Source organism: Narcine bancroftii, chromosome 10 (genome assembly GCF_036971445.1).
Source record: "Narcine bancroftii isolate sNarBan1 chromosome 10, sNarBan1.hap1, whole genome shotgun sequence".
Classification (NCBI taxonomy): Eukaryota; Metazoa; Chordata; class Chondrichthyes; order Torpediniformes; family Narcinidae; genus Narcine; species Narcine bancroftii.
In genome coordinates this window covers 101,824,156-101,851,082 of record NC_091478.1, presented here as the reverse complement: position 1 = coordinate 101,851,082, position 26,927 = coordinate 101,824,156, and the positions used below count along the sequence as shown (strand labels likewise).

The 26,927-nt window shown below is 39.9% G+C and overlaps 1 protein-coding gene and 1 long non-coding RNA gene across 13 annotated transcripts in view; one reads left to right on the top strand and one right to left on the bottom strand.

Moving 5' to 3' along the window:
- The window catches only part of LOC138745041 (uncharacterized), a 69,744-nt gene extending 54,345 nt beyond the window's left edge, over window positions 1-15,399 (bottom strand). Inside the window, exons 1-3 of one of the 3 annotated variants that reach the window (XR_011345974.1) lie at window positions 14,451-15,399; window positions 11,528-11,588; window positions 120-636 (exon numbers count right to left, since the gene is read on the bottom strand). This is a non-coding gene — a long non-coding RNA (uncharacterized lncRNA). Of the gene's footprint in view, window positions 1-119; window positions 637-7,911; window positions 8,089-11,527; window positions 11,589-14,450 lie in introns of those variants that run through there. The other 2 variants (XR_011345973.1, XR_011345972.1) reach the window with 2 other exon arrangements.
- wwox (WW domain containing oxidoreductase) overlaps window positions 1-26,927 on the top strand; it is an 877,584-nt gene that overhangs the window by 699,253 nt on the left and 151,404 nt on the right. Inside the window, exon 9 of one of the 10 annotated variants that reach the window (XM_069902095.1) lies at window positions 11,816-11,992. The exons of the other annotated variants lie outside the window; for them this stretch is intronic. Coding sequence (XP_069758196.1) covers window positions 11,816-11,824 — 9 coding nt within the window. The 3' untranslated portion in view covers window positions 11,825-11,992. Of the gene's footprint in view, window positions 1-11,815; window positions 11,993-26,927 lie in introns of those variants that run through there. 10 annotated transcript variants of the gene reach the window in all.

Here is a 26,927-nt window from a genome sequence, read left to right as displayed (position 1 = left end):
TGGACACCAATCAACAAGAAGGCGAGGATGATTTGTTTATTCCACCAGATTTAATAAATCCAAGAAGTCTGTCAGATGTACTTAAAAGCACTTTAAAAATGTTAACAAACAATGCAAGCTATTAAACAATTATGAATTAAATAAACCATCCGCTTATGATGGAGATTGTAGAATAAATTAGTTTAATCTAATAGGTGACTTTGGCGGGGGGCGGGGGGTTAGAAGAGAAAGAAACTGAGAAGTGATAGGGAGAGAGGGCAAAGGGCAAAGAAAGCTCTCTGACAGAAGGAAATGAAAGGATGGGGAACTGGAGGAAGGGAGACCAGGATGAGGGAAATAAAGAAACCGAACAAGGAGGTTAATGAAAATTTGAGATCAATGTTTATGCCCTCTGGTTGGAGACTGGTGAGATGGAATATAAGGCGTTGCTCCAATTTTTTGGTGGCCTCAACTAAGCCATATATGAGGGGTGGACAGGCATCAGTGTGGCATTGATGTGAGGAATTAAAGTGGCTGGCCACAGGGAGGTCTTCACTGTTGCAGCAGACAGAGCGAAGTTGGTTGAAACCACCCGTGAATTGTTGATTGAAAAATGATTCCATTGCTGGAAGACATTAACTTACATTTATATGGAACCTTTAACAGAGCAAAGAAAGCAGTTATTGAAGTTAAATTTTAATGTGGAGATTTCATCATTTATGTAATGTAAATCATTAATCACAGTTTTGGATTTTTCTGATTTTCAAAATGATAGTCAAAATTTTGAAATGATTTATTAGAGATACACAGCATGTCTGTCAGTTTCTTAGACATGTTTTTGGTAGTAGAATTAAAACAATGAAAAAATATTTGTTTGAATTAAATAATTATGCAGAATTTACAGCACAGAGGATGGAATTTGTGCCCTTACTGTCAAAGAATTATCCAGCCTAAATTCAGCTTCCTGTTTTTGATTTGTGATCCTGTAGGACACAACTCTTGAAGTATTTTCTTTTTAAAAAAGCATTGAGAATTTAAAACATTTCAGGCAGCATTCCAGACTACCACCACTGTTTGATTAAAATATACCTCCTCAGCTGCCCACAAATCTTTCCATCAATTACTTTATATCTCTGCTCTCGGTTGAGGGAAATGACTCCATCCCACTCTATCTCAGCACCTCGCAATTTTATATTCCTCAGCAAAGTGCTATTAATTATTCATCCCAGATTTCACTGTTAGTTGTACGCCCTCCTTCACTGCATTCAGAGTATTATTGTGCAGTTCTAGTTGGCACACTATAAGAAGGGTGTGGTTGTGTATGTATGTTATAAAGGACTAGATGTTAATATCCCTGATTGCACTCCTGAGACTTGCTGCCTAGACTCTGCAGGGTAGCCAAGTGCGTGGTGGCATCTTCTGGGATATCAAGTGGGCTCCCTCCTTCTTCAGTGTTTCACTGATAGACCCGCGACCCCTCCAGAGGGTTCAACAGTGAATCCCAGTGCCGCGGGCTCACCTCCTAGATGCCATTCACTCACTTGGGTGTCTAGGTGGAATCCTTTCTCCTCGTCCAGAGCCACTGACTACTCAGTTCAGGAGCTCTGGAGAGATCTTTGACTGCTTGTCTGTGTGTCTTTCCTCGTACTCCCAACTCCCGGCAAAAGGAATACAGAGGAGGTTCCCAGCATGTTGCCTCAATTGGACTTGATGTATAGAGTGAGATTGGGTAGGCTGGGTTTGTTTAATTTTTTTTCTGAAATGAAGGATACTGTGGGGTGACCAGGTAAAAGTATAAAAGATTATGTGAGGAGTGAATTGGGTAAATGATCAGCTTTTTTTCTCATAGGTGGGCCATCAAAATATGAGGGCAGAGGTTTAAGGTGAGAGGAAAGAGTTATTGAGGGGAAAGTTTTTTTTACACAGAGAGACTTCAGTATTTGGAATACGCTGCCAGAAGAGGTGGTGGAATCAGATGCAATCACTGAATTTAAGAGACATTTGAATTGATGAATAAATGTACATGGCATCAAAAGAAAGGGATTTACTGTGAGAAAATGGCATTACTAGAAATGGTCAGCATTGATCTGGCAGACTGAAGGGCTCTCATGTGCTGTACAATTCTCTGAGTCTATTAACTTCATACACACCTCTGACCTCCTCATCCACTGTGATGCCATAACCACTAACTGTTTAAAAGAAAATTAATGGATGTCATAAATTTTTAACTGGGATTAAAAATGCTGATAATTTCATCAGTATGAAAATAAACCTCAACAGACAGTTTTTTGCACAGTGAATTTTGCACAAACCGGCCTACTCAAGGTCATTATTTACATTAATAGATTTTACTAGAGGGATTTGCAATATATTAATTGTAGAGGAATGCTAAATGAACTGCTTCTTTCTTTTGTATCCAGTTGTACAAGTAAAAGATTGCGAAGCATTATTTAACATTTACATTAATGGGCTAATTAACTTGCTCATTCCATGCAGAAAAGCAGCAGGGTTGAAATAACTTCCAGGGATTTTCTGTACATCAATGACTATCGTGTTTGCTGCTGGGATTTTTAAAAGACGTGTTCACTTAAATCTAGAAAGATTTATTTATCATTTCAGCTGGTGAGTTTCAGTGTCCCAAAATCTCCTCAGCAAATGTGTACATTAAATATTCACTTTGAACTTAAAGTGAGCTGAAATACATGTCAAAAATGAAATAGCGCTGATAAGAGTTACCGAAGGAAAAGATGACATTAAGCAGAAGTTATTTAAATCCTATTGTTTTTGTAAGCAGTGGCAAAATTAATAAGGATATAAAACATGCTTAATAATGTTTTGGTTGGAAAAGAAAGTAGAAACAAAAGAAGCATTTTTGTTCCGTCACTGTTTCCTCTGCAAATAGCATTTCAGTAAAATATTATAAACCCCTCTGGTTTAATCGATAGCTGTTAGTAATGACCTTGATTTAGGTCGAATTGTGCAAAATTCACAGCATGCTCAAGTGCTTATGTTTTCCTTTTGCAATATAAATTTGGTGTTCTGATGAGATTCTCACCATTTTAATCTAAAGATCTCACCACTTTAATCCCAATTATAAAATATTTGGCATGTTTTGAATTATTTTGTTCAAGCAGCAACTGATAATTGCATCACTAGAATAAAAAAATCTGGAGCAGCTTCTGTCCTGTACAGGGAATGGAATTAACTAATGCTGGGATGCACTGAGTTAATGATGATATCTTTTCTTTGGCTTGGCTTCGCGGACGAAGATTTATGGAGGGGTAATGTCCACGTCAGCTGCAGGCTCGTTTGTGGCTGACAAGTCCGATGTGGGACAGCCAGACACGGTTGCAAGGGAAAATTGGTTGGTTGGGTGTTGGGTTTTTCCTCCTTTGTCTTTTGACAGTGAGGTGGGCTCTGCGGTCTTCTTCAAAGGAGGTTGCTGCCCGCCGAACTGTGAGACGGCAAGATGCACGGTTTGAAGCGATATCAGCCCACTGGCAATGGTCAATGTGCCAGGCACCAAGAGCTTTCTTTAGGCAGTCCTTGTACCTCTTCTTTGGTGCACCTCTGTCTCGGTGGCCAGTGGAGAGCTCGCCATATAACACGATCTTGGGAAGGTGATGGTCCTCCATTCTGGAGACGTGACCTACCCAGCGCAGTTTGATCTTCAGCAGCGTGGATTCGATGCTGTCGGCCTCTGCCATCTCGAGTACTTTGATGTTGGAGGTGAATACTCTCCAATGAATGTTGAGGATGGAGCAGAGACAACGCTGGTGGAAGCGTTCTAGGAGCCGTAGGTGATGCCGGAAAAGGACCCATGATTCGGAGCCGAACAGGAGTGTGGGTATGACTAACTAATCTGGGATGCACTGAGTTAATGATGATATCGGTAAATATTATTTTACACCCCCAAATCCTGTAGACTATTCTTCCTATACATGATTAAAATGAATAGCTCAAGTAAGCATGCATAGTCATTTCATTTGCATTGAAGGTATCCATGTATTTGCAGATCATTCTTGATCCAGCTGGCTGTGTGGATTTACTATCTAACAGTGTCCATCATCCCTCTGGCACTTACATTTCCCAGTTATGGACCTAAGAGGCCATCTGTGAGGTAGTGGTCTCTGAGTAAGCTCAGCAACCAACTCCTTAGACTTCAACTATTGGGATGCTCCAATGACTGTATCACAGTCATTAATCACATTTTGATTACTTTTAGACGTGTTAAGAAGCAGGAACAGGAACAGGCCATTGAACATCTTGAGCTTGGCTCTCCATTCAGAACTGGCCACCATCCTGTCAGTTTTCTACAGGAACTCTATCAAAAGCTGGTATGGTTGCTGGAGAATATCAGATCGGAAGTCGATCCATAGGACCATAAGAGTGGCAGAGAGGTCTCCCTTCCTCTTATCGACATGATTTATCAGGTTTGTTGTCCGAAGAGAGCTGGCAAAAATCAGTGAGGACCCGTACCACCCTGCACCTAGCACCTTCCAGCAACTCCCATCAGGAAAGAGGTACAGGAGTATCAGAGCCAGAACCATGAGAAACAGTATCTTCCCGCGGGCAGTGAGACTGATGAACTACTCATGCAAACCCTCTGTGACTATTATTAATGTAACGATACTATTTATTTATTTATTTATTTTATTTGCATGTACGTACTGCGCATATATGTTGCTTGTCTGTGTGTGTGCTATGTTTGTTGGCATATTTGCAGTGTTTTGCACCGAGGACCCAGTTTCATTGCTTTTACTTGTACAATTGGATGATAGATATACTTGTACTTGATCTTGAGGATGGATTATGCTGACTTGATCCATTTTCCTGATCTCTGTCATAGTCCTTTGGTCTTGTGTGGTCCACAAATCTACATCAGCCTTTAATATATTTAATCTTCACAGCTGCCTTGAGTAGAGAATTCCAGAGATTCACAACTCTTCCAAAGGAATTTTCTCCTCATCCAAAATTTATGACCCCTTCTTCTAAATGTCAACTCCATTCTACCTCCTGTCAAGAGGGGAAACAACCTCTTGGCATCCATTCTGTCATAATCTTAAATGTTTCCATTAAAATAACCTCACATCCAGTGATAACAGACTCATTATTGCTCCATCCAAAAAATCAACTGAATGTTGTTTGAAAAAGAAAGTCTCCAGATGATAAGGTCGAGCGCAGTACACAGACGTACTGGAGAAACACAGCAGGTCATGCAGTATCCAGAGGAAGTAAAAGACAACCAACGTTTCGGCCCTAGGGCCTTCCTTGTTTGAGATGTACCTGACGGAGGGCCCAGGCCTGAAACGTTGATGACCTTCCAATAAATCCTGCAAGGCCTGCTGAATTTTTCCAGCATGTTTGTGTGTTGCAATCAACCTGGTTTGCCTCTCTTGGTAAGAAACTGGAGCATCTAGGTATCAGTAAAATACTAACAAATAATTTAAACCAAAACTACTGAAATAAAGTAAATCAGGCTCCAAATTATACTTTCTCTGCCAGTGACTTTGGATCATTTTCCACAAGCACCTCTGACAGAGAGCTGAGGCTAGTTATCCTGTGCACACTATTAACTAGCTGAATATTTATTTATTTCATTTCTCTTCCTTTTATGTCTTTCTTTTTCAATGTTTTTATTAATCATATTATAGGTAAACAATACATGAGGATAACATCATAAAAAAAGAGAAAAAGATCACTCCATGACATCATGTGATATAACATATTGCATTGCACCACAATTACCAAATCTGTTCTCATCTCTTCAGATTAATCGTCTGGTCTTCACCAACAAAGAGATAAGAAATAAAATAAAATATAGTCGGAAGGGAAAATAATTACACTAACGAAGTCATGTGGAAGTCATTTATAAAAGTTCGTCAAGTCTCCTCAAATTTAAGAGAAGTGTCAAATGTACGACCCATAACTTTCTCTAAACGTGACATCTTTTATATCATAGTTAACGTAGTGGTTAGCGCAACGCTGTTGTAGTGCCAGCAAATGGGTTAGAATCCCACTCTGTATGTAAGCAGTTTGTACATTCTGCCAGTGCCTACAAACCCAGAGGGTTTGCTCCGGGTGTTCCAGTTTCCTCCCGCCCTTCAAAACGTACTGGAGTTGTAGGTCAATTGGGTGGCACAAAAGCTCGTGGGCCGAAGGGGCCTGTTACAGTGCTATATGTATGTCAATAAACTCTCATTCATTCATTCTCATGGAGGGTCTGGAGCTTGATAGTAAGTGACTGGTGGAGTGGAAGATCAGAAACATTAGCACCTGGCCTTCAGCTTCCTCATTTTGGAGGCAGGATCTTAACAGTATGGTGCCGCCTTTGGTTTCCAGCGACAGTTTCACCTGGTGGAATGTCACCTCTCCTGGTCCTCCAGATGCTGATATAGTTAGCCCAGATGAGTGGGACCTGATGGCCACCAAACAGTGTGATTTTGTCCATTATTGAGAATAGAAACAAAACCTAGGATGACTAACCCTCAAAACTTCAAAATCAGAGCTTATTTGTCATGAACAAGTCATGAAATTCAGTGTTTTGTTGTAGCGTCATATTATAACATTACTATAAATAAAAATAATACTGCACAAAAAAGTAAGGCAGTGTCTTTAGTTCATTGATTATTCAGGAACCTGATGGCAACGGGGAAGAAGCTGTCCTTATGCCGTTGAGGGTCCTTCTTTAGGCTCCTGTACTTTTTTCCCGATGGTAGCAGAGTGTAGAAGGTGTGGCCTGGGTGGTGAGGATCTTTGAGGATAGAGGCTGTTTTTTAAAAACACCAGCTCATGTAGATGTCCTCGATGGAGTGAAGTCTGGTGTCTTGCTGTAATTCCTAACCATTAACTTCGTAGTACAACACTATAATTTTAATTGATTTTACATGGCCTTTCTGAATGAAAGCCAGAGACATGGTCAGCCTGAGGAGAACAGACTTCTTAGCCAAGGATTGTTTGATCTAAAAGCATCGAATACCATGATAACACAATGGTACATTCATTACATTGTGAATGCCCCTCCCCCATTCCCTTCCCCACCATCTTCAGGTTATTCCCCTCACAAGCAAGTACACCTGGACAACCTGCTACCTGTTTACAAATGACCCCAAGAATCTGCTTGGTTCAGCAACCAGTATTTGCTCTCTCAAGTGTTGTAATTAGGCCTTAGGAGTTCACATTTTGTTATTATGTTATCTCTTGTGTTTTGCTGGGTAGCTTTGTAGATGTAATCATATATTTTTGCTGGCAAGTTTTCCACCAAATTATGCACAGAGGGCCAAACTAACCTAACATTAACATACTGTATGCTAAACAATGTTTTTTTTCTCTCTGATAATTATACTCCAAAGCTTCAGCTGCTTATCTCTGTAAATTTCACTTTAAATTGCCTCTAAGATATGTTGCATGAGCAAGTGTCAAAGGCAGTCTATGGCACAAGTGTTCCTGTACCAGAGTAAATCAGGCTAATTACTTGCTTTTGTTTGTCTAGCGAGGCCATTAATATCTGATCAGCAGATAGCAGCAGCCACAATAAAATGCAATACTACGGCATACTCTTAAGCTTCCTGGTCCCCTTCCTCCTTCGCCTCCCTCCCCCCCCCCCCCCCCCATTAGCTGGTTGCTGGAATTAGAATTCATTGTCCACTTCCCTCAAGAAAATGTTTACTGATTATCAGACACTAGAATATTTTCATGATTTTCCTTTGTTGACAACATTCTAAACACACCTGACACCCAGCACGATAAATACTTATCTGGATGTCGACTGGCGAAGGGTGCAGTGACAAAGAAAAAAATCATGGTAAACTTAAATCACCAACTTTTTCACTAGCTGATGTGTGGAAATAATAAATTCCTCAATTTACAACAGAAGCAAGTATGTTGTTTAGTGAAATTTTCAGCAAATTGAAAAGACCAGACAAGAGTCAATGGAATTATAGTGAGAATTTATAAATTGAATAAGAGTCCCTCATAACCTGCTTTCTCTCCTTGCTACCTTCAGATAGAGGTCCAGAAGTCTGAAGTCCGGCATCTTCAGTTTTACGAACAATCTTTTTTCTAACAGCTATCAGGCTCTTGAATCTCTGCTCAAGTCCTGAACCAAATCTGCTTTGCAAGAACAGATATTTGTCATATTTTCAAAATCTATTTTTGTCTTCCTCGATGAGAACGTTTGAATGTTGAGTTGAGTGTTTGGTTTTCAAACCATTTGTAAGGGTGGGGGGGGGGGGACAATGTTCATGTGCAAGATTTGCAGAAATCTCACTATACTTAACTGAACTAATCAATGTGGACACTTCCTCAAGTGACCAGTGAACATTGGACTGTTTACAGCTCCTGTGTATTAACCGGTTCCATAATTGTTACAAGGTTAAAAATAGAGCCAATTGGTTGTAAGCAGCACAGGACCAGACAATTCCAGTCTAATTCCTGGCAGTGAAGGTCAAAAAGACTTCCTGTGACTCGGTCGTACCTCATACATGATATATGTTTTAGTAGGAGAGATAATATGTTAAATAATATATTGTTAAAGGAACAGAGGGGTCTGAATATATTCATGCAAGCATCTTTGAAGGGGATAGGACATTTTGAGAAAGCAAGTAAAAAGAGATATGAGATCTAGCATTTTATAAGTAGACTTTAAAGCAAGAGATTCTGCAGGACCTTTAAGAAAGCAAGACCAGCTATTGCTAGAGGCTTGTATCTAATTCAGATCATTACACATTGGGGAGACTGTGAAGGCCTACAATATCCTACCCTTGACTGCCATCAGCGTGGAGTTTTCACTATTTCCCCATGACTGCATAGGTTTCCCAAATCTCAAAGACATTCCTGGCTACTGTAAATTATCCCTTAATGCAGGTAATTAGCAAGGGTATCAAAGAGGAGACATACAAGAGAAGATGTTGCAAGGATTTGGGGATATAAGGATGGGCTGGACTGCTGTGTTGGGACCAGCATGAAGGGCCAAAAGGGATTTCTTCTGTGTATGCATTGAAACTTCATTGTCATTCAATTCTGAAGGGAAAGGGTTTACTATTTGAAATTGAAAATAATTGCAGGACCCTGGGGCAAAATCAAAGGGATGGAACTGACTGGTTGGCTCGGCAAAAGTGGGTTGATTAGCCTCCTTTATTGCCGTGATAGTGACATGAAATTGAGCTGCTTGAGAATGACTAAAGTCAGTCAGTATCTCTGCATGTGCAAGAAAGGAGCACAGATGTAGACATCAAACAAGGTTGGCAGGTGAAGAAGGAGTTCTGCTTACTTTGCGAGACTAATGAGGGAAGTGAGAATCGAAGCATGTTTTTCAATGCAGCCCACTGAGTCAATGCCAGCTTAAAATAAAGCAATCCCTCAGTCTCCCCGCTGAAACTCCCTGATCGCTAAACATGGTAGACAAGGAAAAAGATTGTTGAAACCTACAAAAGGATTTAGATCCACTCACATACCACCTTAAGTCATCCTTTCTAACCACAGAGCACCTATGACATAGGATGAAATTCAACTCAGACAAATATGAAGTGATGCATTTTGGGAAGTGAGACTGAGACAAGGCACAAACTAATAAATGGCAAGAAGGTTGGCATGGACGTAGCAAACCAAAGGTACTGTTTCTGAGCTGTTCTATGGCTCCATATCATTATGGTGCAGGATTAGATAGTAGGGAAATTCTGGGCAATGACTCGAGTAGGTTATTATGTCAGCATAATGCTGGGTTAAAGGGCCTGTACTGTGCTGTAAATTAATATGTTCTATATTCTTTGATGGAAAATGTTTTCATTGCAAATACAGGTTGTTTCTCTTTAAAGGCCATGAAATAGTCACGGTTACCAGAGGAAAAAAAAACCACAGACTGATTGGATAGGTGAGGGCAGATTTCTTTCACTATCTTTGCTTGTCTCAACATCTGCCATAGACCAGCAGCAGATTGTTAACTTCAGGAAGGGAAAATTAGAGGAATGTGATACATTGATTATTGGGGGATTGGAAGTCGAGAGGTTGAGCATATTTAGGTTCTTGGGAATCACTATCTCAGAGGATCTTTCCTGGACCGAACACACTAATGGCACTGTGAAGGTTTGCGGAAATTTGGTATGACACCAGAAACCCTGGCAAATTTCTACAGGTGTGTGGTAGATGGTGGGCTGACCGGCTGCATCATGGACTGATATGGAGGAACCAATACGCCTGAGCATAAAGCCTTCCAAAAGGTAGTGGACACAGCTCAGGACATCACAGGTAAAACCCACCCAACTATTGAGTACATCTACAGTGAATGCTGCCGTCGGAGAGCAGAAGTATCCATCAAAGATCCATACCACCCAGCATGCGCTCTGTTCTCACTGCTGCTATCAAGAAAGAGGTATAGGTGTCACAAGACTCGCACCACCAGGGTCAGGAACAGCTGCTACCCCTCCACTATCAGACTCCTCAATGACAAACTCAATCAGGGCTCATTTAAGGACTCTAACTTTTGGACTTCATTGATTTTTTTTCTCTCTGTATTGCACAGTCAATTTGTTTTCATTCATTATCTGTTTACAGGGATAATTTGAGTACAGTTTATTTTTTGCACTACCAATTAATGGTAATTATGCTATGCCCTGAGGAAAGAGAATCTCAGGGTTGTGTGTGATGTCACGTATGATGGGTCACGTCTCCAGAATGGAGGACCATCGCCTTCCCAAGATCGTGTTATATGGCAAGCTCTCCACTGGCCACCGTGACAGAGGTGCACCAAAGAAAAGGTACAAGGACTGCCTAAAGAAATCTCTTGGTGCCTGCCACATTGACCACCGCCAGTGGGCTGATAACGCCTCAAACCGTGCATCTTGGCGCCTCACAGTTTGGCGGGCAGCAACCTCCTTTGAAGAAGACCGCAGAGCCCACCTCACTGACAAAAGGCAAAGGAGGAAAAACCCAACCCCAACCAACCAATTTTCCCCTGCAACCATGTCTGCCTGTCCCGCATCGGACTTGTCAGCCACAAACGAGCCTGCAGCTGACGTGGACTTTTTACCCCCTCCATAAATCTTCGTCCACGAAGCCAAGCCAAAGAAGACTCTGACAATAAATCTGAAATCTAAATCCTGCAAACTTTGGCCAATGGTGACGCTGGTGAGGCTCACGTCAGGGTAATTTGTCCCTCCTCTGTACTCTCATATGGTGTTTAATGCAGAAGGTTGTGGGTGGAGAAGGCAGTGATAGAATTGGGAAAGGACATTTTAGCCGCTGGTATGTCTGGGATTTGCTGCCCATAAGGTTAGTGAGAATGGTTAATCACAACTGCTTTGTGAGAGCAGCAGGTAATGATCAGCAAGAGACTTTTTAGCTTTGACCCTCCTCCCCCACTTCTAGAGATTCCTGTCCTACTCCTCCCTCTCTGTACTCATGCATTACCAATCTCCTCCATACTATCAGTCTCAATGAAGGGTTTTGACCCAAGACCTCCATTTGATGCTGCTTGATTCACTGAGTTGCTCCATCAAATTGCATTTTACTCCAATTTCTAGCATCTGCAGTCTCCTTGTTTTGCTTTTACCTGAGACCTCGGTTCAGAGCTGAGTAATCTGGTCCATTTCATCCAGTCTGCATTGCCACATCTGAGAAATGATGTAAGAAAAATGGTTTAGTGCACCCAGGCAAAATGATGTGGGATGTTGACATAAATGTACGATTCTGTGTAGATATCTGTGTGAATCCTTTACCTGTGCATTCCTTGGGGTAACACTCTCAACACAATCGCCATTCTACAGATGTTCATGTGGAGAATTTTAAAGATTCGATTGTTATGCCAGTGTTGAACGGACTTAATTCTTGTTATGTTTAGATCAATTGACCAAGTTGCTGGACAATTACAAGGGGTAATTAAAAATCAACCATGTTACCTGGAGTTACACATGGAGCAGAACAGATGTGAACAGCAGATTTTTCTCCCTGGAAGGCAATAGTGAAACAGAGCATAAAAACAACCTGCTGGAGAAAATCAGTGGGCCAAGCAACGTCAGTAAGAGAATAAAAATATTGTTGCTGTTTCAGCTTGGAATCCTTTAACAAGATCATTCTCTTTCCCCATTAATGCTGCTCAACCCTCTGTTATTCCAGCAGATTTTTCTTTGCTTCAATGTGGTTTGCTTCTAGCCCAGTTAGTGGAGCAGTTTGAATCCCAGGTTTGAATCGGGCACTGACTGTAAGGAAGTTGTAACTTCTCCCCATGGCTGCATGGCTTTCCTCCAGGTGCTCTGGTTTCCTCCTACCCTTCAAAACGTACAGGGGTTGTAGGCTAATTGGGCCATTTGGGGAAGCACATGCCCGTGGGGCGGAGGGGCCTGTAAGTATAAATTGAAAAAAGTTTAAAATAGAAAAAAAATCATATTCCACTATCTGCAGTCTCATGTGCCTCTAGAAGTAAATCATGTGGTTTTTTTCACGCTAGGGTTACCAGTACTTCATTCAGATTTGATTTTATTTATGTTCCCCTGAGGATTGGAGGGATTTCAAATTAAGTCTTTTGAGTAGAAGTTTTGCTTGTGGATTTACTCATCCAGTAACTTAAAAACGATGTAACTTTTCTCTCTATAACTACTGTGCCACCATTTTGTTTGTATCTAATCTACTGAGTGAAAATATAATCCTGTTTATGAACAAAATGAACCAATTTCAGAACAAAAGTTGTAATTTCATCTCTTTCAGATCAAAAGTAATTACTTTAATGTTTTCTTTAAACTTACTAAATTGGTTTAACTTCTCAAACCCTATTAGTAACGGTCACATTTTTTTTGCCACTAAATGCATTTGTGATGCATATTGGCTTGTAGAATGGTGCAGAGCTTTATTTGTTGGTTCAGTAATGTCATTAGAGTTGGAAAGTAATGGAATATGAAATGTTCCGGTTCTTTTAGCATATTTAAATCACATAAATAAATCCTGGGGAATTTGGTTCTCATTTACTTTAATCTCAGTGAGGTCATCAAGTTAGGAAATTTTAATTTTCAGAACATTTCTGATCGGTTTTATTTTTCTTTCACTGAAAGACTGAAGAACGGTCACATGGATCACTGTGATTTATTCCTCTCCTTCAACCTGGAGAGCACTTTATTGTTTCTAAAGAGATAAAAGATGGAAGTGCATCTGACTCCAGTACATATGTTCAGGTTACTTTATGTCATTGTAAACGCTTTGGAAGAATTTAGAGACTTCAAACTGGAACAGAGCAATTAGACATCCTTGAATAACGCAGTGAAATATTGCAAGACACTTAATAATTGCACAACTATTCAGATCAAGATGTTTATGGTCAAATGGGCATGCAAATTTGACATAAGGAACTTCAAAAGAAAGAAAGATGGAAAGGATTAGTAAAATAATTTAAGATTTTGACACCCATGAATGAAGCTATTCATAGACATGGCAAATGATGGAGGTGAAAAAGGGTACAAGAGTTGATGAGCCATTGTCCAATCAGTGCAGTGCTTTCTGTGCAGAATATCTCAGTCAAGCTCATAAGAAAAAACTCAACCCAATAAATATATCAGTATGATGGTTTCCAAAGGAGCCATGGTCCATTTCTACAAGTGGTTTTCCAAATTTCCCTTTAGGTTGGGCATTAAGTCAGTACAGTTTGTACCCCATTATTGATGTTTTGAACTCATTATTGGATATTTAACAAGCACATTTACTGTTGTTTTTATGCCATAGCCTGTCCTCCACAATGCAGGGGCAAGTTATCCCATGTCATCCTCATGTTATAGAGTAAATTCATGCAGAAATAATTCTGCACTTCAAGGTGGACTAGTATGGGACAAGATGAGATTCGACAGAAATAGTAGTGTGCAGTAGGAAGTAAAACAGTTGCTCAATCTCCCACCTCTCCATTAAATTGAAAAGTTGATTGGACTTGAGGAATTTTAGCCTCCATGTGAAATTATAAGCCACGATTATATTTATTTTTACTGCCTCTCTTTTTAAGTCAAATCCTTCCTTTGTTCTCATGAGTGAAGCAATAGAATTTTTACAAACTTCTGAACCCTTATTATTTTAAATTTAGATTCTCAAACATAAAGAAATGATTAGCACCAGACGCGAATGGGGAACATCAAATTAAGTACCAAGTCCCATTTCCTTTTTGCATAATGGGCCTTATTCAAAATATGACCATTTCACAAAGTAAGCACTAATTTCCTGAACATTTAACCCTCGAGCGAGCCAAAAACAACCGGCCAGTTTCCAGCAACAGATTTTTAAATACCTAAAATTTTTCATACACATAGGGTCAAAAAACAGAACTGAATTTGGAGCAGAACACTCAGATTGGGGTGGTTGTTAATCATGTTAACAACGAAAATTGGAGTTAAGTTCCTTTCAGGACAATAGGTTATGACTCTGAACACTTTAACTGAACCCAAACCATTTTGACAGATTTATTGAAACCAGGCTTGCCATTAGAACTATAAAATTACACTTACCGATGATCCATTGGAAATTATTTTGCATTTCATGTTGTATTATTTCTCAGCATTCCCATTTTTTTTCCTCAGTGTTCATTCAGGAACCCCATGGAGTTTGACGTTGACTGCTGAACTTTAATTTTGTGAACATTGTGTTGAAGAAAAATATAAATGTGATTGTTAATGTAACATAAATGAGGCATTATTGTCGAAGATTCATAGAGCTATTTATTTCACAGATGTTTAAAATTCAGTTTACTCAAGTAACAGAATGTAGCTTCTTCTGAAAGCTCCAATTCTATTGATGAGGCGATAAAGAAGATGCACTTCAATTGTGATGACATTTCATAGGTTTTAAAAGTATGTGAAAGGTGCTATATAAATGCAAGTCAGACGAGCCAATATAAATTCCGGTGTCATCTGAGTTTTGCCTGAGAACCTGTCCCATTGGCCACTATTTTGGCCTGAAACTTTGCCTCAGCTAAATTTTGAACAATATATCTCATCCTGCCTTGAATTTTAACCGAAGCTATCGGAGATGATTAGTTAGATAGAGAGTCTCCGTGAGCAGCTCTCAATAGGAACACATGGAGCTTAATATCCAGTTTCAACTTTGATTTAGTTGTTTTCCTAAGAATGATTGGTTAAGACAGCAACTACTTTAAATTGTCTTGGTATCATTTCTTCTTATTGGTGCTTAATTTACTGTTTAATAAATCTGTTTGGTGTCGTAGTCTAATCGATACTGTCATTGATTATTACATCTTCTAAAGCAGAAAAGCTCCCATATAATTGTCACCTAAATATCAACCACCAAGCACTGTGTTCCATCTACAAAAGATGTCCATGCAAATATTCACCATTACTTTTTTTCAATACTATTTCCCAGCACTGCAACAAGAGAAGCAGGCTTATAAATAGGTTATCCCATGAAGGCTTCCCAGGTCAAACAGTCTCCTCACTTGGACTTGATTCTTATTTATTCAAGATTCTTTCATTGTTATGTAATTGTGCAGAATAAGTAATATTACATGAAATTGCCTTCTGCCTATCGAAAGGCAGACAAAGATTTGGCGTTAGTGTCGCCTGGGGTTATCAGAACTCCCCGCTTAACTGCGAGGGTACTTTGGTGTAGATAGTCCCTGACCTACGACCTATGTGACTTATGACCATCTGTACGTACGACTGGAAAAAAAACTATAAATTTTTAAAAGAAAAGAAAAATATATGTAAATGTACAAATTACACTTTTGCGGTGAAAGTAGGGGCCTATATATGGGAAATACTGCATATGGCAGGTATGGCCAACCTCTCGCGAGAGCTGACTTTGGTGGCCGCCATGTTGTATTTGATGAATGATAAAACAGATGCAGTGAATTTCTGACTTGCGTCCATCTCGAGATACAACCAGTCGGTAAGATTGGAACTCGGTCGTAATTTGGGGACTAACTGTAACGTGATTGAAACACTTCTGAAAGCTGGCTCATTATCTCCTTAAGCACAGGCAAGTAATAAAACATTGGCCTTTAAAATCTTGATGTAAACAAATGAGGAGATCATAGCTAACATCCTAAACTACAGGTTGTAAAGTAGTTTCTCCTTCAATTCCAAATGGTTCTTGGATGTCAGACAAATTTGGCAAATTGTAGTTTCTGCTGGAACTTGGTCAATGGATAAAATCTTAAAGGCTGTTCTTGACAAAAGTGCCAATCGCAATGACACAATGAGATTATGGCAGAGCACACCGTTTTGGGTGAAGAGAGAGGGTGCTGAAGGAAGTCCAAAGAACCTCTTGGCCAAGATCCCCTTGGCTAAGGATCCAATTTCTAAAACTGGTTTCTATTGCTTGTTTACTGTGGAGTAGCCCTGACTGCGGACAAGTAATCTTGCAATGAAATTCTCAGTATTTAAGGTAAGAGGAGGCAGCAGCTGAAGTAATGACCTAATTATAGTTCCTCTGGAAGAAGCAAAAACAAAGTAATTACACATTTCAGACATGTGTTATCCTAATCTGCTGAACGTGTCTCTTGTTTTCACAGTAAATTTGTACCATTTCCTTAGTATTTAACCTTATGGACTTTCAAGCAAAGGTTGGCTTTGCTCAATTAGGGTAACTTACTGGCTGTTCCAAAAGTGATGTCATGAGTAATGACCTTCAAAGGTCCATAACTTAATGATAGATTATCTCATTTGAATCGTTCTAGCAATGTTGTTATTGCATACTCTTATAACCTTTTCCATGGTTCTTAGAGAGAATCTATTGCATTCATTAAGGCTCGCTGAATGAGTTTTTAAATTAAAAATATGTATTTTCCTGTACAGTTCTCCAGCAGAGAGGGAGCAAACAGACTTGTTTCTAAATTTCAAGACAATATCCTTTTTAATATCAGCTATCTTACAAACAATCTTGCTCTTTGCAAGGAAGTTCGATGGGTGGAAGCCATTCAGCTCCAAATTGTTCCCTCTTATTACCCATACCGAACAAAGATCTATCAATCCCTAGTTCAAATGGAATAGAGGGATATAATTGTAAAGAGAGATTTATTTCACAACAATGGTTGTCGTGAAATAATGTTTGAGGTTTATTTCACTACAATGTAGGGGGTTGAGGGGTGACTTGACACATGTTTGTCAAATTATGAAGTGCATGGATAGGGTAGAAAATGTATTTCAAGTTCATTAGCATCCAATTCCACAAGAACAACCTGACGAAATAGTATTCTCTGGTCCTCAGGTCAAAGCCACACAACCAGACCAACAATACATATGCAGGACAAATATACATATTTAAAAATAAATAGATAAATATTGTTTTGTGAAGATGAGAGTCTCAGATGGTTAATGTGAGCAGTTCCTTTGGTTGTTCAGCGTTCTCACCAGTGCCGGATTAATGCAACTGGAGACCCTGGGCTAGGAGACCTTGGGAGGCCCAAGCTTAATAGCATCTGATCATGAGAAACAAAACTTTGTTCTCTTCTTTATCTACTCATTGAAATTAGAACATTGCTGAAATTTTATAACTTTTAAAATTTACAAAAGTATGGAATTAATGAAGACATTCACACAGAAAATTCATTGCTATGTTTCAACATTGCACAATATACAAAGTCAGATCAGTTTCTTTCGAGCTTTTATGGATGCAAATTTATCAATTATGTCATTAAAATCAGTAAGTGGATATCATTTTCTATGCAGAGAATGCTCAGATCAGTCAACCAATCTTGGGACATTGTTGACCGTAGATGAGTCTTAATTCTTTTTAGTCTAGAAAATGATTTTTTGCCAGTACAGTTAGTAATAATTAAATACAGGAACAACCTGAAAATTGTTTCCACATTTGGAAAAGCTGTCCGAATTTTCTCTTGGAATTTATCTGATACATATCTTGATGGCTGAAATTTTCTTTTCCGGGTGAGCTTGTTTGACATACAGGTGGAAGTGCAAGAGTTTATTGACTAGACTAAGGTTAACATCCTTTGGATACTCTTGCATCAACATCTAGAAGCTATTGTGAATCAGTTTCTTGGATGCTTGCAGGTTCACCAAAAATGAAAAATTTCAAAGCTACTCTCCTACACATTGTTGCTTTTCTCTCGAGGTTGGCTTCAAGGGCATCCATGACAGAAATAAATGAATTGACCCTAAGCTTGTCTCTTGGAGAAAGTTTGCCTAAGGCTTCGGGTGCTGTCCCACCATTGTTTGTTTCGTACTCCCTCTCTTCTTTTGACCTTTTTGCACTCTACATCCAGTAGAGTAATTTTTTGCTTACTGTTCAATTTCATCAAAATTAGCCGGAGTGTTTAATATGAACTGCAGTTGTGAGCTGTAAATCTTTGCACACGTGCTCAATGAAATTTGCAAACTTTGGAGGCCCTTGCTAACTTTATGAAATTGGTCTAGCAAATTCTTCTATTTTCTGCAGAAGATTTTCAGTCTGTTGTCTAGTATCTCCTCTTTCAGTGATATCACAGTAAATATGACTGAGAGCTTTAACAATGTTAGCATAACTTTTGCTCATTGCTGTAGTGGCTTTGGCGTGAGCCTCCTATCTTGTGTCTGATAAATGTTTAGGAACTTTTGACTCTGGAAGCAAGAATTTTTTTTAGCACTGCCCATCTTTTTGTAGAAGCTGAGAGAAAAACAATGGAGCTCATTTATTGTGCCAAAATAATTCACTGCATCCAACCACGAGTCAAATGTGGTTCATCCAACTAGATTTAGGGATGTCCAGCACATGGAATAAACTTTGCAGACTTATTCCTTTCCAGAATTTTTTGTTGAACACCGTTATACTTTCCTGCCATATTGGCTGCATTGTCGCAGGATTGTCCTCTACATTTACTGAAATCAATTTCAAGTTCACTGAAGTAGTTCAGTATCAGCTCAGCCATACTTTCACCGGTGTGATCTTTGAGATCCAAAAACCTCAGAAAGCATTTAACTGGTAATCCATCACTAGGAGAAGCATATCTCACAATGACAGTAAGTTGATCAACATGGGAAACATCAGGGCTTGAATCGACTGATAAACTAAAATAACCTGCCTGTTTGATATCACTCAGTATTGCTTCTCGAACTCTATTAGCCATCAACTGGATAACCTCTTCACCTACGGTTTTGGATAAATATGATGGCTGACCAGAGCCTTTACTTCCATACTAATTTATGAGAGCTGCAGCAAAGGATCAAATTTGGCAATTAATTCCGGCAATCCAAGAAAATTACCATTGTTTGATGAAACAAATGATTCATCATCTCCCCTAAATCCCAAGCCACGTTCTGCCAAGAGAGAAATCACTGCAATAACTCGCTGAAGTACGTGCCTCCAGTAATCCTGCTCTGCTTTGATTTGGTCTTTGAGTTTTGAGTGAGTGTTTGACCACGCTTTCTTGTTATGTTGTTAGTATAGAGTTCATATGATTTTTAGAGCTTTTGTGGGTTTGAACAAGATAAGCCTGATGCTAATCATTAAATCCAGTAGAAGCTAAAACTGTAGTTGAGATGGTTTGGTTCGAGAAATGTTTGCACACAAAACAGTAGGCTTTTCCCTTTGTGGGAGAATACACTAGCCATCCTCGAGGGAGGGTTCTCCATTTACGTTGGTGGAATGGAATAAATTCTTTGAGCAGAACCGGGTTTGGTTTTTGTATGTTCGCCTCGAATTGGTAAAAGGTCCATCCCATTGCCGCCATTCCAATGGATCTTTCTCAATCCAGAATGACATTTCCTTGTTATTCAATGTGGTCAATAAACCCGCGCCCTTAATGTCTCTGAAATCGCTAGTAGGATGAACAGTTGGCATTTTTTGTGTCTGCAATTTTAGGTTTTTCGCTGAGCTCATTTGCTTTGTTTTCCAAGTCTTTAAGACGGTAATGACCTTGAAGTACCTCGTGCCATGCTCCTCAGCGCCTTATGTTAATTCTTTGGCTGAAGGTCCTGTCACTTTCTGCAGAAGGTTCTGTACTTGTCGTGGTAGTTACAGACAACAGTTCTCCTTGAAGTTCTTGGGAGACTGTGTTCTGTACTCAGACTCTCAGTCTAGTCTACTTAATTTTCTTCTGTTTGTGCTGTATCTGAGGGATTCTGTAGGGCTGTTTCTGCCTGCTATACAAAGCTGTATGACGTAATTGGCTTTAAACACTTCAATATTTCCTTCTGTTCTTTTTGTTTCTTTCATTGATGAGCACCAGTTTCATATCACGTACTCAATATTATTTTCATAAAAAGTCAAAATTAAAAATTGTTGTGATCCACAATGATATAAAAGAATCCTCACTTGTTCTCAAGAGACCCACTCTAATAATGGACAGTAATCTCCGAGCTCTCGCCGGCATATGTGCGATTGTGGGAAACCCGCAAAGAATTCAGAATTCCCGCAAGTTGAGAATCAGCCACGTGGGAATTTCCCGTGTGAAAACTTGTGTAACTGTGATACATACATGTGTAATGCTACTGAGCAACTGGGCCTAGATAGTAAAATCAAGGGCGAGTGCGTCCGGCACTCCCATCAATAAATTTTCATATTGTGCTTCCGCTTTATTTTGGCCTAGGTACTCCTCTGAAGTTTTATAGTTGCAAATAAAAAGTAAAATTAACGGTCATTTTTAATTTTTTTTTTGGCAGGAGGCCCCCCCCCCCCCCGCTTCCCTAGATTATGAGGCCCTGGGCTGTAGGCCGCTCAGCCCATATGTAAATCCAGAACTGATTCTCACTGCCCGTGGGAAGAAGCTGTTCCTCAGCCTGGTGGTGCTGGCTCTGATCCTCCTGTATCTCTTTCCCAGGGCAGGGGAGGCAAAAACATAGTTTAAGATGAATGGAAAGAAATTACAAGAGTGGTGAGAGATGCATTTCACACTGTGAGTGGAACAAGCTCTCAGAGGAGTTGGTAGAGGCTGATACAGTTATGAACTTTACAAGTGACCTGCACAAGTACTTGGATAAGAAAGGGAGGGAGGCAAATGCAGGTGAATGGGATTGATGGAGATCAACATCACAATTAACATGGACCAGGTAGGAAAAAAGCATTTCCATTTTCTGTAATTCTATAAATCTTCACTCCAGTCTTATGACTATGCAGAATTTGAATTTTAGAAGCACAGAAAAGATTAAAAACCAAGTATCAAATATGAACAAAGATAAAGACCATCTTAAATCACATCCAATGGAGTACATTCGGGAGATCAAATTTTTTAAATTGATAAAGTGATATTGTTCCCAACCCTCTTACAATGTGATCTCCTGTAATAGAAACAGGTTGATTGAGAAGAGCAGGACCATAAAACAGACAACTCCAGTGTGCAGAGGTGGGTCCCCCATTTAATATTTGAATGACGTTAGTTTAGCTCTCCTTTGGCCTTAATTCTGTCGAGCTGAATTTCCCCAGGCCACACAGTTACCCCCACTACAGTCCCTATAACGTTACCCTTTCTTCATTCCAGCTCATAGCTGAAGTATCAAGTGGCCTCAGCTCCTGGCCAGCCCGCCTCTTCATCTGTTGCTAGGGCGCAGATATCTCAAATAAAATCCTGCATTTCTATAAATAACAGGACTGTTATTGGAGAGAATGAAAGGGGGAGAGAAAGAAAGAGAGATACTGGTCTCCCTCGGGAACATTAAGTCATCACGATGAATTTGGTTTCAATTATGTACTTTGAATGCTCAAACATATTTTTCGAAAGGATTTAGTTTTGATATTTTCAGTTCCAAATGTGCTAGTTTCAGCACATCTTGTGGAAGCACTGACTGGTTTCCAGAGTTTTTATCCATTTATCTGTGCATCATGAGTTGACCCTTTTACCTTCATTAGGATCTAGAAATGCTGCAGCAGTGATGCCCAGGTTGTTGGTTCTTGGCAGTTTTTTTGTTATTTTATGTCCCTATCAATTTCTTCTCCTAAAGTTCCATGGACATCAACAATCTTCAGGTGCTGAACTTTCAGGGAGCCATGGTTATTTGGACTGAGTATACTATTGATGATGTCCACACATATGTTTTTATTTTAACTACAGCGTGGTAAAAGGCAATTCCAGCCATTTAAACCTGTGCCTCCCAATTACACCCAAATTAACCACTGTTTTGAACAGTGGAAGTAAATCGAAGCACTTGGTGAAAATCCATGCAGAGACGGGGAAAACGTATAAATCCACGGATGCAGAGATTTGGGAATACACAGATGTCACCATAAAGTTCAGCAGAAGAGATGGATTTTAAAGAGAACTCAGCAAAAGATGGAGAGCTAGAAGCTTAGGGGAGGGATCCAGAGTGTGAATTTAGAGCAAGGAACAAACTTGCTCAAGGGAACTCAACAGACCCGCCGGCATCCATGGAGGGAAATGAGCAGTCAATGTTTCTGGTCTAAACTCTGTTTCAGAACTGCAGGATCTCATTAGTTAGGGCATTGAGTACAGGAGCAGGGGCATCATGTTACAAGGCTTTGGGGAGACCTCACATGGAGTGTTGTGTGCATTTTTGGGCTCCCAGCTATGTGAAAAATAGTATTAAGCTCTAAAAAGTGCAGAAAAGATTCATGAGAAAGTTCATGGGACTGGACAGCTTAAATTATGAAGAAGCTGGATAGGCTGGGATTTTTCTCCTGGGAGTATCGGAAGCTAAAGGGGAATCTGATGGAAAATATGGATGCCCCTCGTGATTTTATAGTCCTTCCTCATGCCCTGAAGAGATAAATCCCAGCCTATCCAGCTTCTCTTTATTGGTAAATACTCATAACTTTTTCTCAGGGGAGGCAAGCATAAAACTAGAGGGAACAGATTTAAAATGGAAGGGGGAAAATTTAAAAAAGGATCTGAGGGGCACCTTTTACACACAGAAGCAGTGGGTACATGGAAAAAGCATCAAGGGGAAGTAGTACAAGGGCAATTGTGACACTCAACAGATATTTAGACAAGTATGTGGACAGGAAATGTTTTGAAGGAAACACAGGTAAATGAGACGAGCTTGGTCTGCATAGGCAAGTTGGGCCAAAGGGCTGCAGAATTCTCTATTCAATCGCTAAGCCATTGGAGAAATGGCTTAAGTGTTAATGCTGAGGTTCCAAGCTGACTGAGAATACTGTTACCCAAATCAACATGGGTTAAATGTTTCAAAGTCTGCACAACCTCCCTTTTATTAAACATTGAATATTACAATGTAGAACTTGACACACTATCTGGTCCAAAGAAAACTACTTGGAAGTTTAGTTGAGAAACATAAATATCATTTGAGTATTTTGCATTCCAAACAATTAATGTAATGCTTTTGGCTGAAGTCTGTGGATTGATGCTGAACCCATGAATCGCCTTTATGTGTTTGGACTGCCTGGTGCCGCAGATTAATTACTAGTGCTGCATATGGAAGAAGATGTCCAACCCTCCCAGGCTGGTTGGTCAAATAAACATGTTTAAATATTTCTACTATTGCTACATCAGAGCAGTGATTACACTTCCAGATTCATGTCTTTATTTGTAATAGCCTTGGAATGCCCCACACCGATTAAAGGGACTGTATACATACAGGCGCTTATAATAATGAATTTATAATGATTTGTTCTTACCCAACCAGTGAGACTTTGAGCTCTTTGGTTTAATTCTTTCCTTTTTGGAGGACCTGGAAGCCAGTTTAGGTTGTGTGGGTTCGTGAATTGATTTTTAACTTGGATAATGCATATTGGGTTTTTTTTCTTTCAGTAAATTGCACATTATCTTATTTTTAATTTAGAGATACAGCACAGTAACAGACCCTTCTGTCCCACGAGCCTGCGCTGCCCAATTACACCTACGTAACCTGGAGCACCCCAGAGGAAACCCATGCAGGTCACAGGAAGAACATATAAACTCGTTAAAAGAGAGCAGTGGATTTGAAACTGGGTCTCTGGTGCTGTAATCACATTGGCTAACAGATACGCTAAATGTGCCACCTTGTCTGCCCTGCCTTCTGTCTGCTGAAGGGACACAGTGCTGCCACAATATGCTTTACAAGAGAACATTTCTGCTGTGTATATCTCAGGTGAAGTCAGTGGACTGGGGTCCCAGGTGAAATTAACTCCTTCATTGTTTCTTACAATTTTATGTAAATCAAGATTTCACACAATGGCAAGAACAATGGTGCAGCCAGTTGGTCTGCTCCAGTAAACTGAGTGCAATCCTAACCACTAGTGCCGCCTATGTGGAGCTTTCATGTTCTCCCTGCAACCTTGTGGGTTTTTTCTGGGTTCAGTTTCCTCCCACATCCAAAAATGTACACGTTGGCAGATGAATCAGCAATTGTAAATGGATACAAGGTGGAATCTGAAGTAATCATCAAATGATCAATGTGACTATAGAAAACTACAGTGCAGAAAACAGACCATTTGGCCCTTCTAGTCTGTGCTGAAACATCATTCTGCTAGTTCCACTGACCTGCATCCATTCCTTAAACTTCCAGACCTCTCCCATCTATGTATCTTATCCAATTTGTTCTAAAAACTTAAGGGTGAGTCTGCATTTACTTCAGATGGCAGCTCATTCCAAAATTCCACCACTCTCTGAGTGAAGAAGTCTCCCCTAATGTTCCCCCTAAATCTTTCATCTTTTACCCTAAAGTCATGTCCTCTTGTATTTCTCTCCCAATCTAAGAGGAAAGAGCCTACTTGCATTTATTCTGTCTATTCCCCTCATAACTTTGTAAATTTCTATCAACTCTTCCCCTCATTCTTCTTTGATCCAAGGAATAAAGTCTTAACCTGTTTAATCTTTCCCTGTAATTCAACTCCTGAAGACCCAGCAGCATCCTAGAAAATCTTCTCTGCATTCTTTCAATCCTTCCTGTTTGGCGATCAGAACTGCAGACAATATTCCAAATTTGGCCTCACCATAACATCCAAACTCCCATACTCAATACTTGGATTTATGAAGGCCAAGATACCTAAAGCTTTCTTTACAACCCTGTCTATTTGTGATGCCACTTTCAAGGAATTATGTATCTGTATTCCCAGATCCTTTTGTTCCTCCGCACTCCTCATTCCTCTACCATTTACTGTGTATGTCCTACCTTGGTTCATCCTTCCAAAATGTAACACCTCACACTTGTCTGCATTAAATTCCATCTGCCATTTTCTGGTCCATTTTTCCAGTTGGTCTGCAAGCTTTGAAAGCCTTCCTCACTGCCTGCAATGTTTCCAATCTCAGTTATCAGCAAAATTGCTGATCCAATTTCCTACATTATCATCCAGATCATTGATATAGACAACAAACAACAATGGCCCCAGCACTGATCCCTGAGGCACACCACTCATCACAGGCCTCCAATCAGAGAAGCAATCATCCACCACCACTCTGTCTTTTCTCATTCAGCCAATTTTGAATCTACAACATTTCCATGGTTATCTAGTGTCTGAACCTTCTGAACTAACTTCCTATGTGGGACCTTGTCAAAGACCTTACTAAAGTCCATGTAGACAACATCCACAGCCTTTCTTTCATCTACTTTCTTGGTAACCGCCTCAAAAAAAACTGAGGTAATGTTTATCCATTAATCACCATTGACGAGAAACAATGATTTGATTTGGTAAACAGCGAACCTCACATCTCACTTTAAAGTAAAGTGAATGAATGCAGTTGATCAAACTTCCAGGCTAACATTGCTTTATCAGGAATCATTGCACTGCCCTTTCTCACTTGCAACCGGAGCGCTATCAGGTGCTTTCAAAATGATTTATTTCCTCTTCTGGTGCTAGTTGAGCATCAGTTTTGGGAAGCCTCTGCCACCCATCACATGACATCCACAAGGCTGACATTTGAAGAACTTTCACAGAAAAGTAGATTTTTAAAAATAATGAAACATTGTTACTTTTTAAGATCCTGGAATATTAAAATAATTAGGAATTATGAGTTCAGAGGGCAATTGCTGTTTAAAACTGTCTGATGATGCTACAATGGTATTGTCCACAGTGAGCCTGATAGTGGAGTATAATTACAAAATATTAGCTATGAAGTTTGGTCCATTCCATTCATTCAATTAAGCAATTCTGGTCAAGGTTTTCCCATGTGATTCCATATCAATCTTGCAAGAAATTACATTGTTCTTCATTTAATGTGATATGTTTGGAGTTTGTATTCTCTCCCCCATGACCTGCGTGGGTTTTCCCCAGCTGCTCTGGTTTCCTCCCACCCTCCAAAAAATATTCAGGTTTGTAGTTAATTGGCTTCTACTGTGTTGTAAATAAAATGCTAATTTTTAAAAATATAACATGTGATATCTAGAAATGTCTGAAAGCAGTGGAAACAACAATAACTATAGCACCAGACTACCTTCCAGATGTAGTACTGAAGACGTGCTGAAAAACAAGCTGTACCTCCAGACAAGCTATTCTACTGCAGCCAACAACATTAGCATCTGCCCAATATTATGGAAAATTGCCCAGCTATCAAATGGCCCAATAATCCACTCACCAATTCCCTCCTTGCTTTCAGCCAAACCTACTTGGTGTTGGACCTCATCAAAACCTTTGTCAGACTGAAAAGCTGGATTACATTGGTGAACTAAGAATAATTGTACTTTAAAGTTTGACAGACTACGGTTTGAAGGAGCCTGAGTGAAACTAAAGACAATTGAGAATTGAGAACAAAGCATTTCATGGCTGGAAGTAGACCAAAAAAGATGGTGGTGGTTATTGAAGATTAATCATCACAGCCCAGGATATTCCTGCAAAAAATTCCTAAGGGCAGTGTCCTGGCCACAGCTGCTTTGCAACGACCCTCTAGCAATCTGATCATCAGTGGTGGGGCTGATTCGACAGCACTGGGAGTATTGTGTATAGCTCTTGTCACCAGGCTACAGGAAGGATGTGATTGTGCTGGATAGAGTATAGAGGAGATGCACTGAGATGTTTTCTGGATTGGAGGACTTTAGCTATGGGGAGAGATTGGATAACTTTATTTTCCCTGGAGCAAAAGAGGCTGAGGGATGATCTGATGGTGGGATATGAAAGCATGAAAAGCATAGATAGGGTAAATGGTCAGA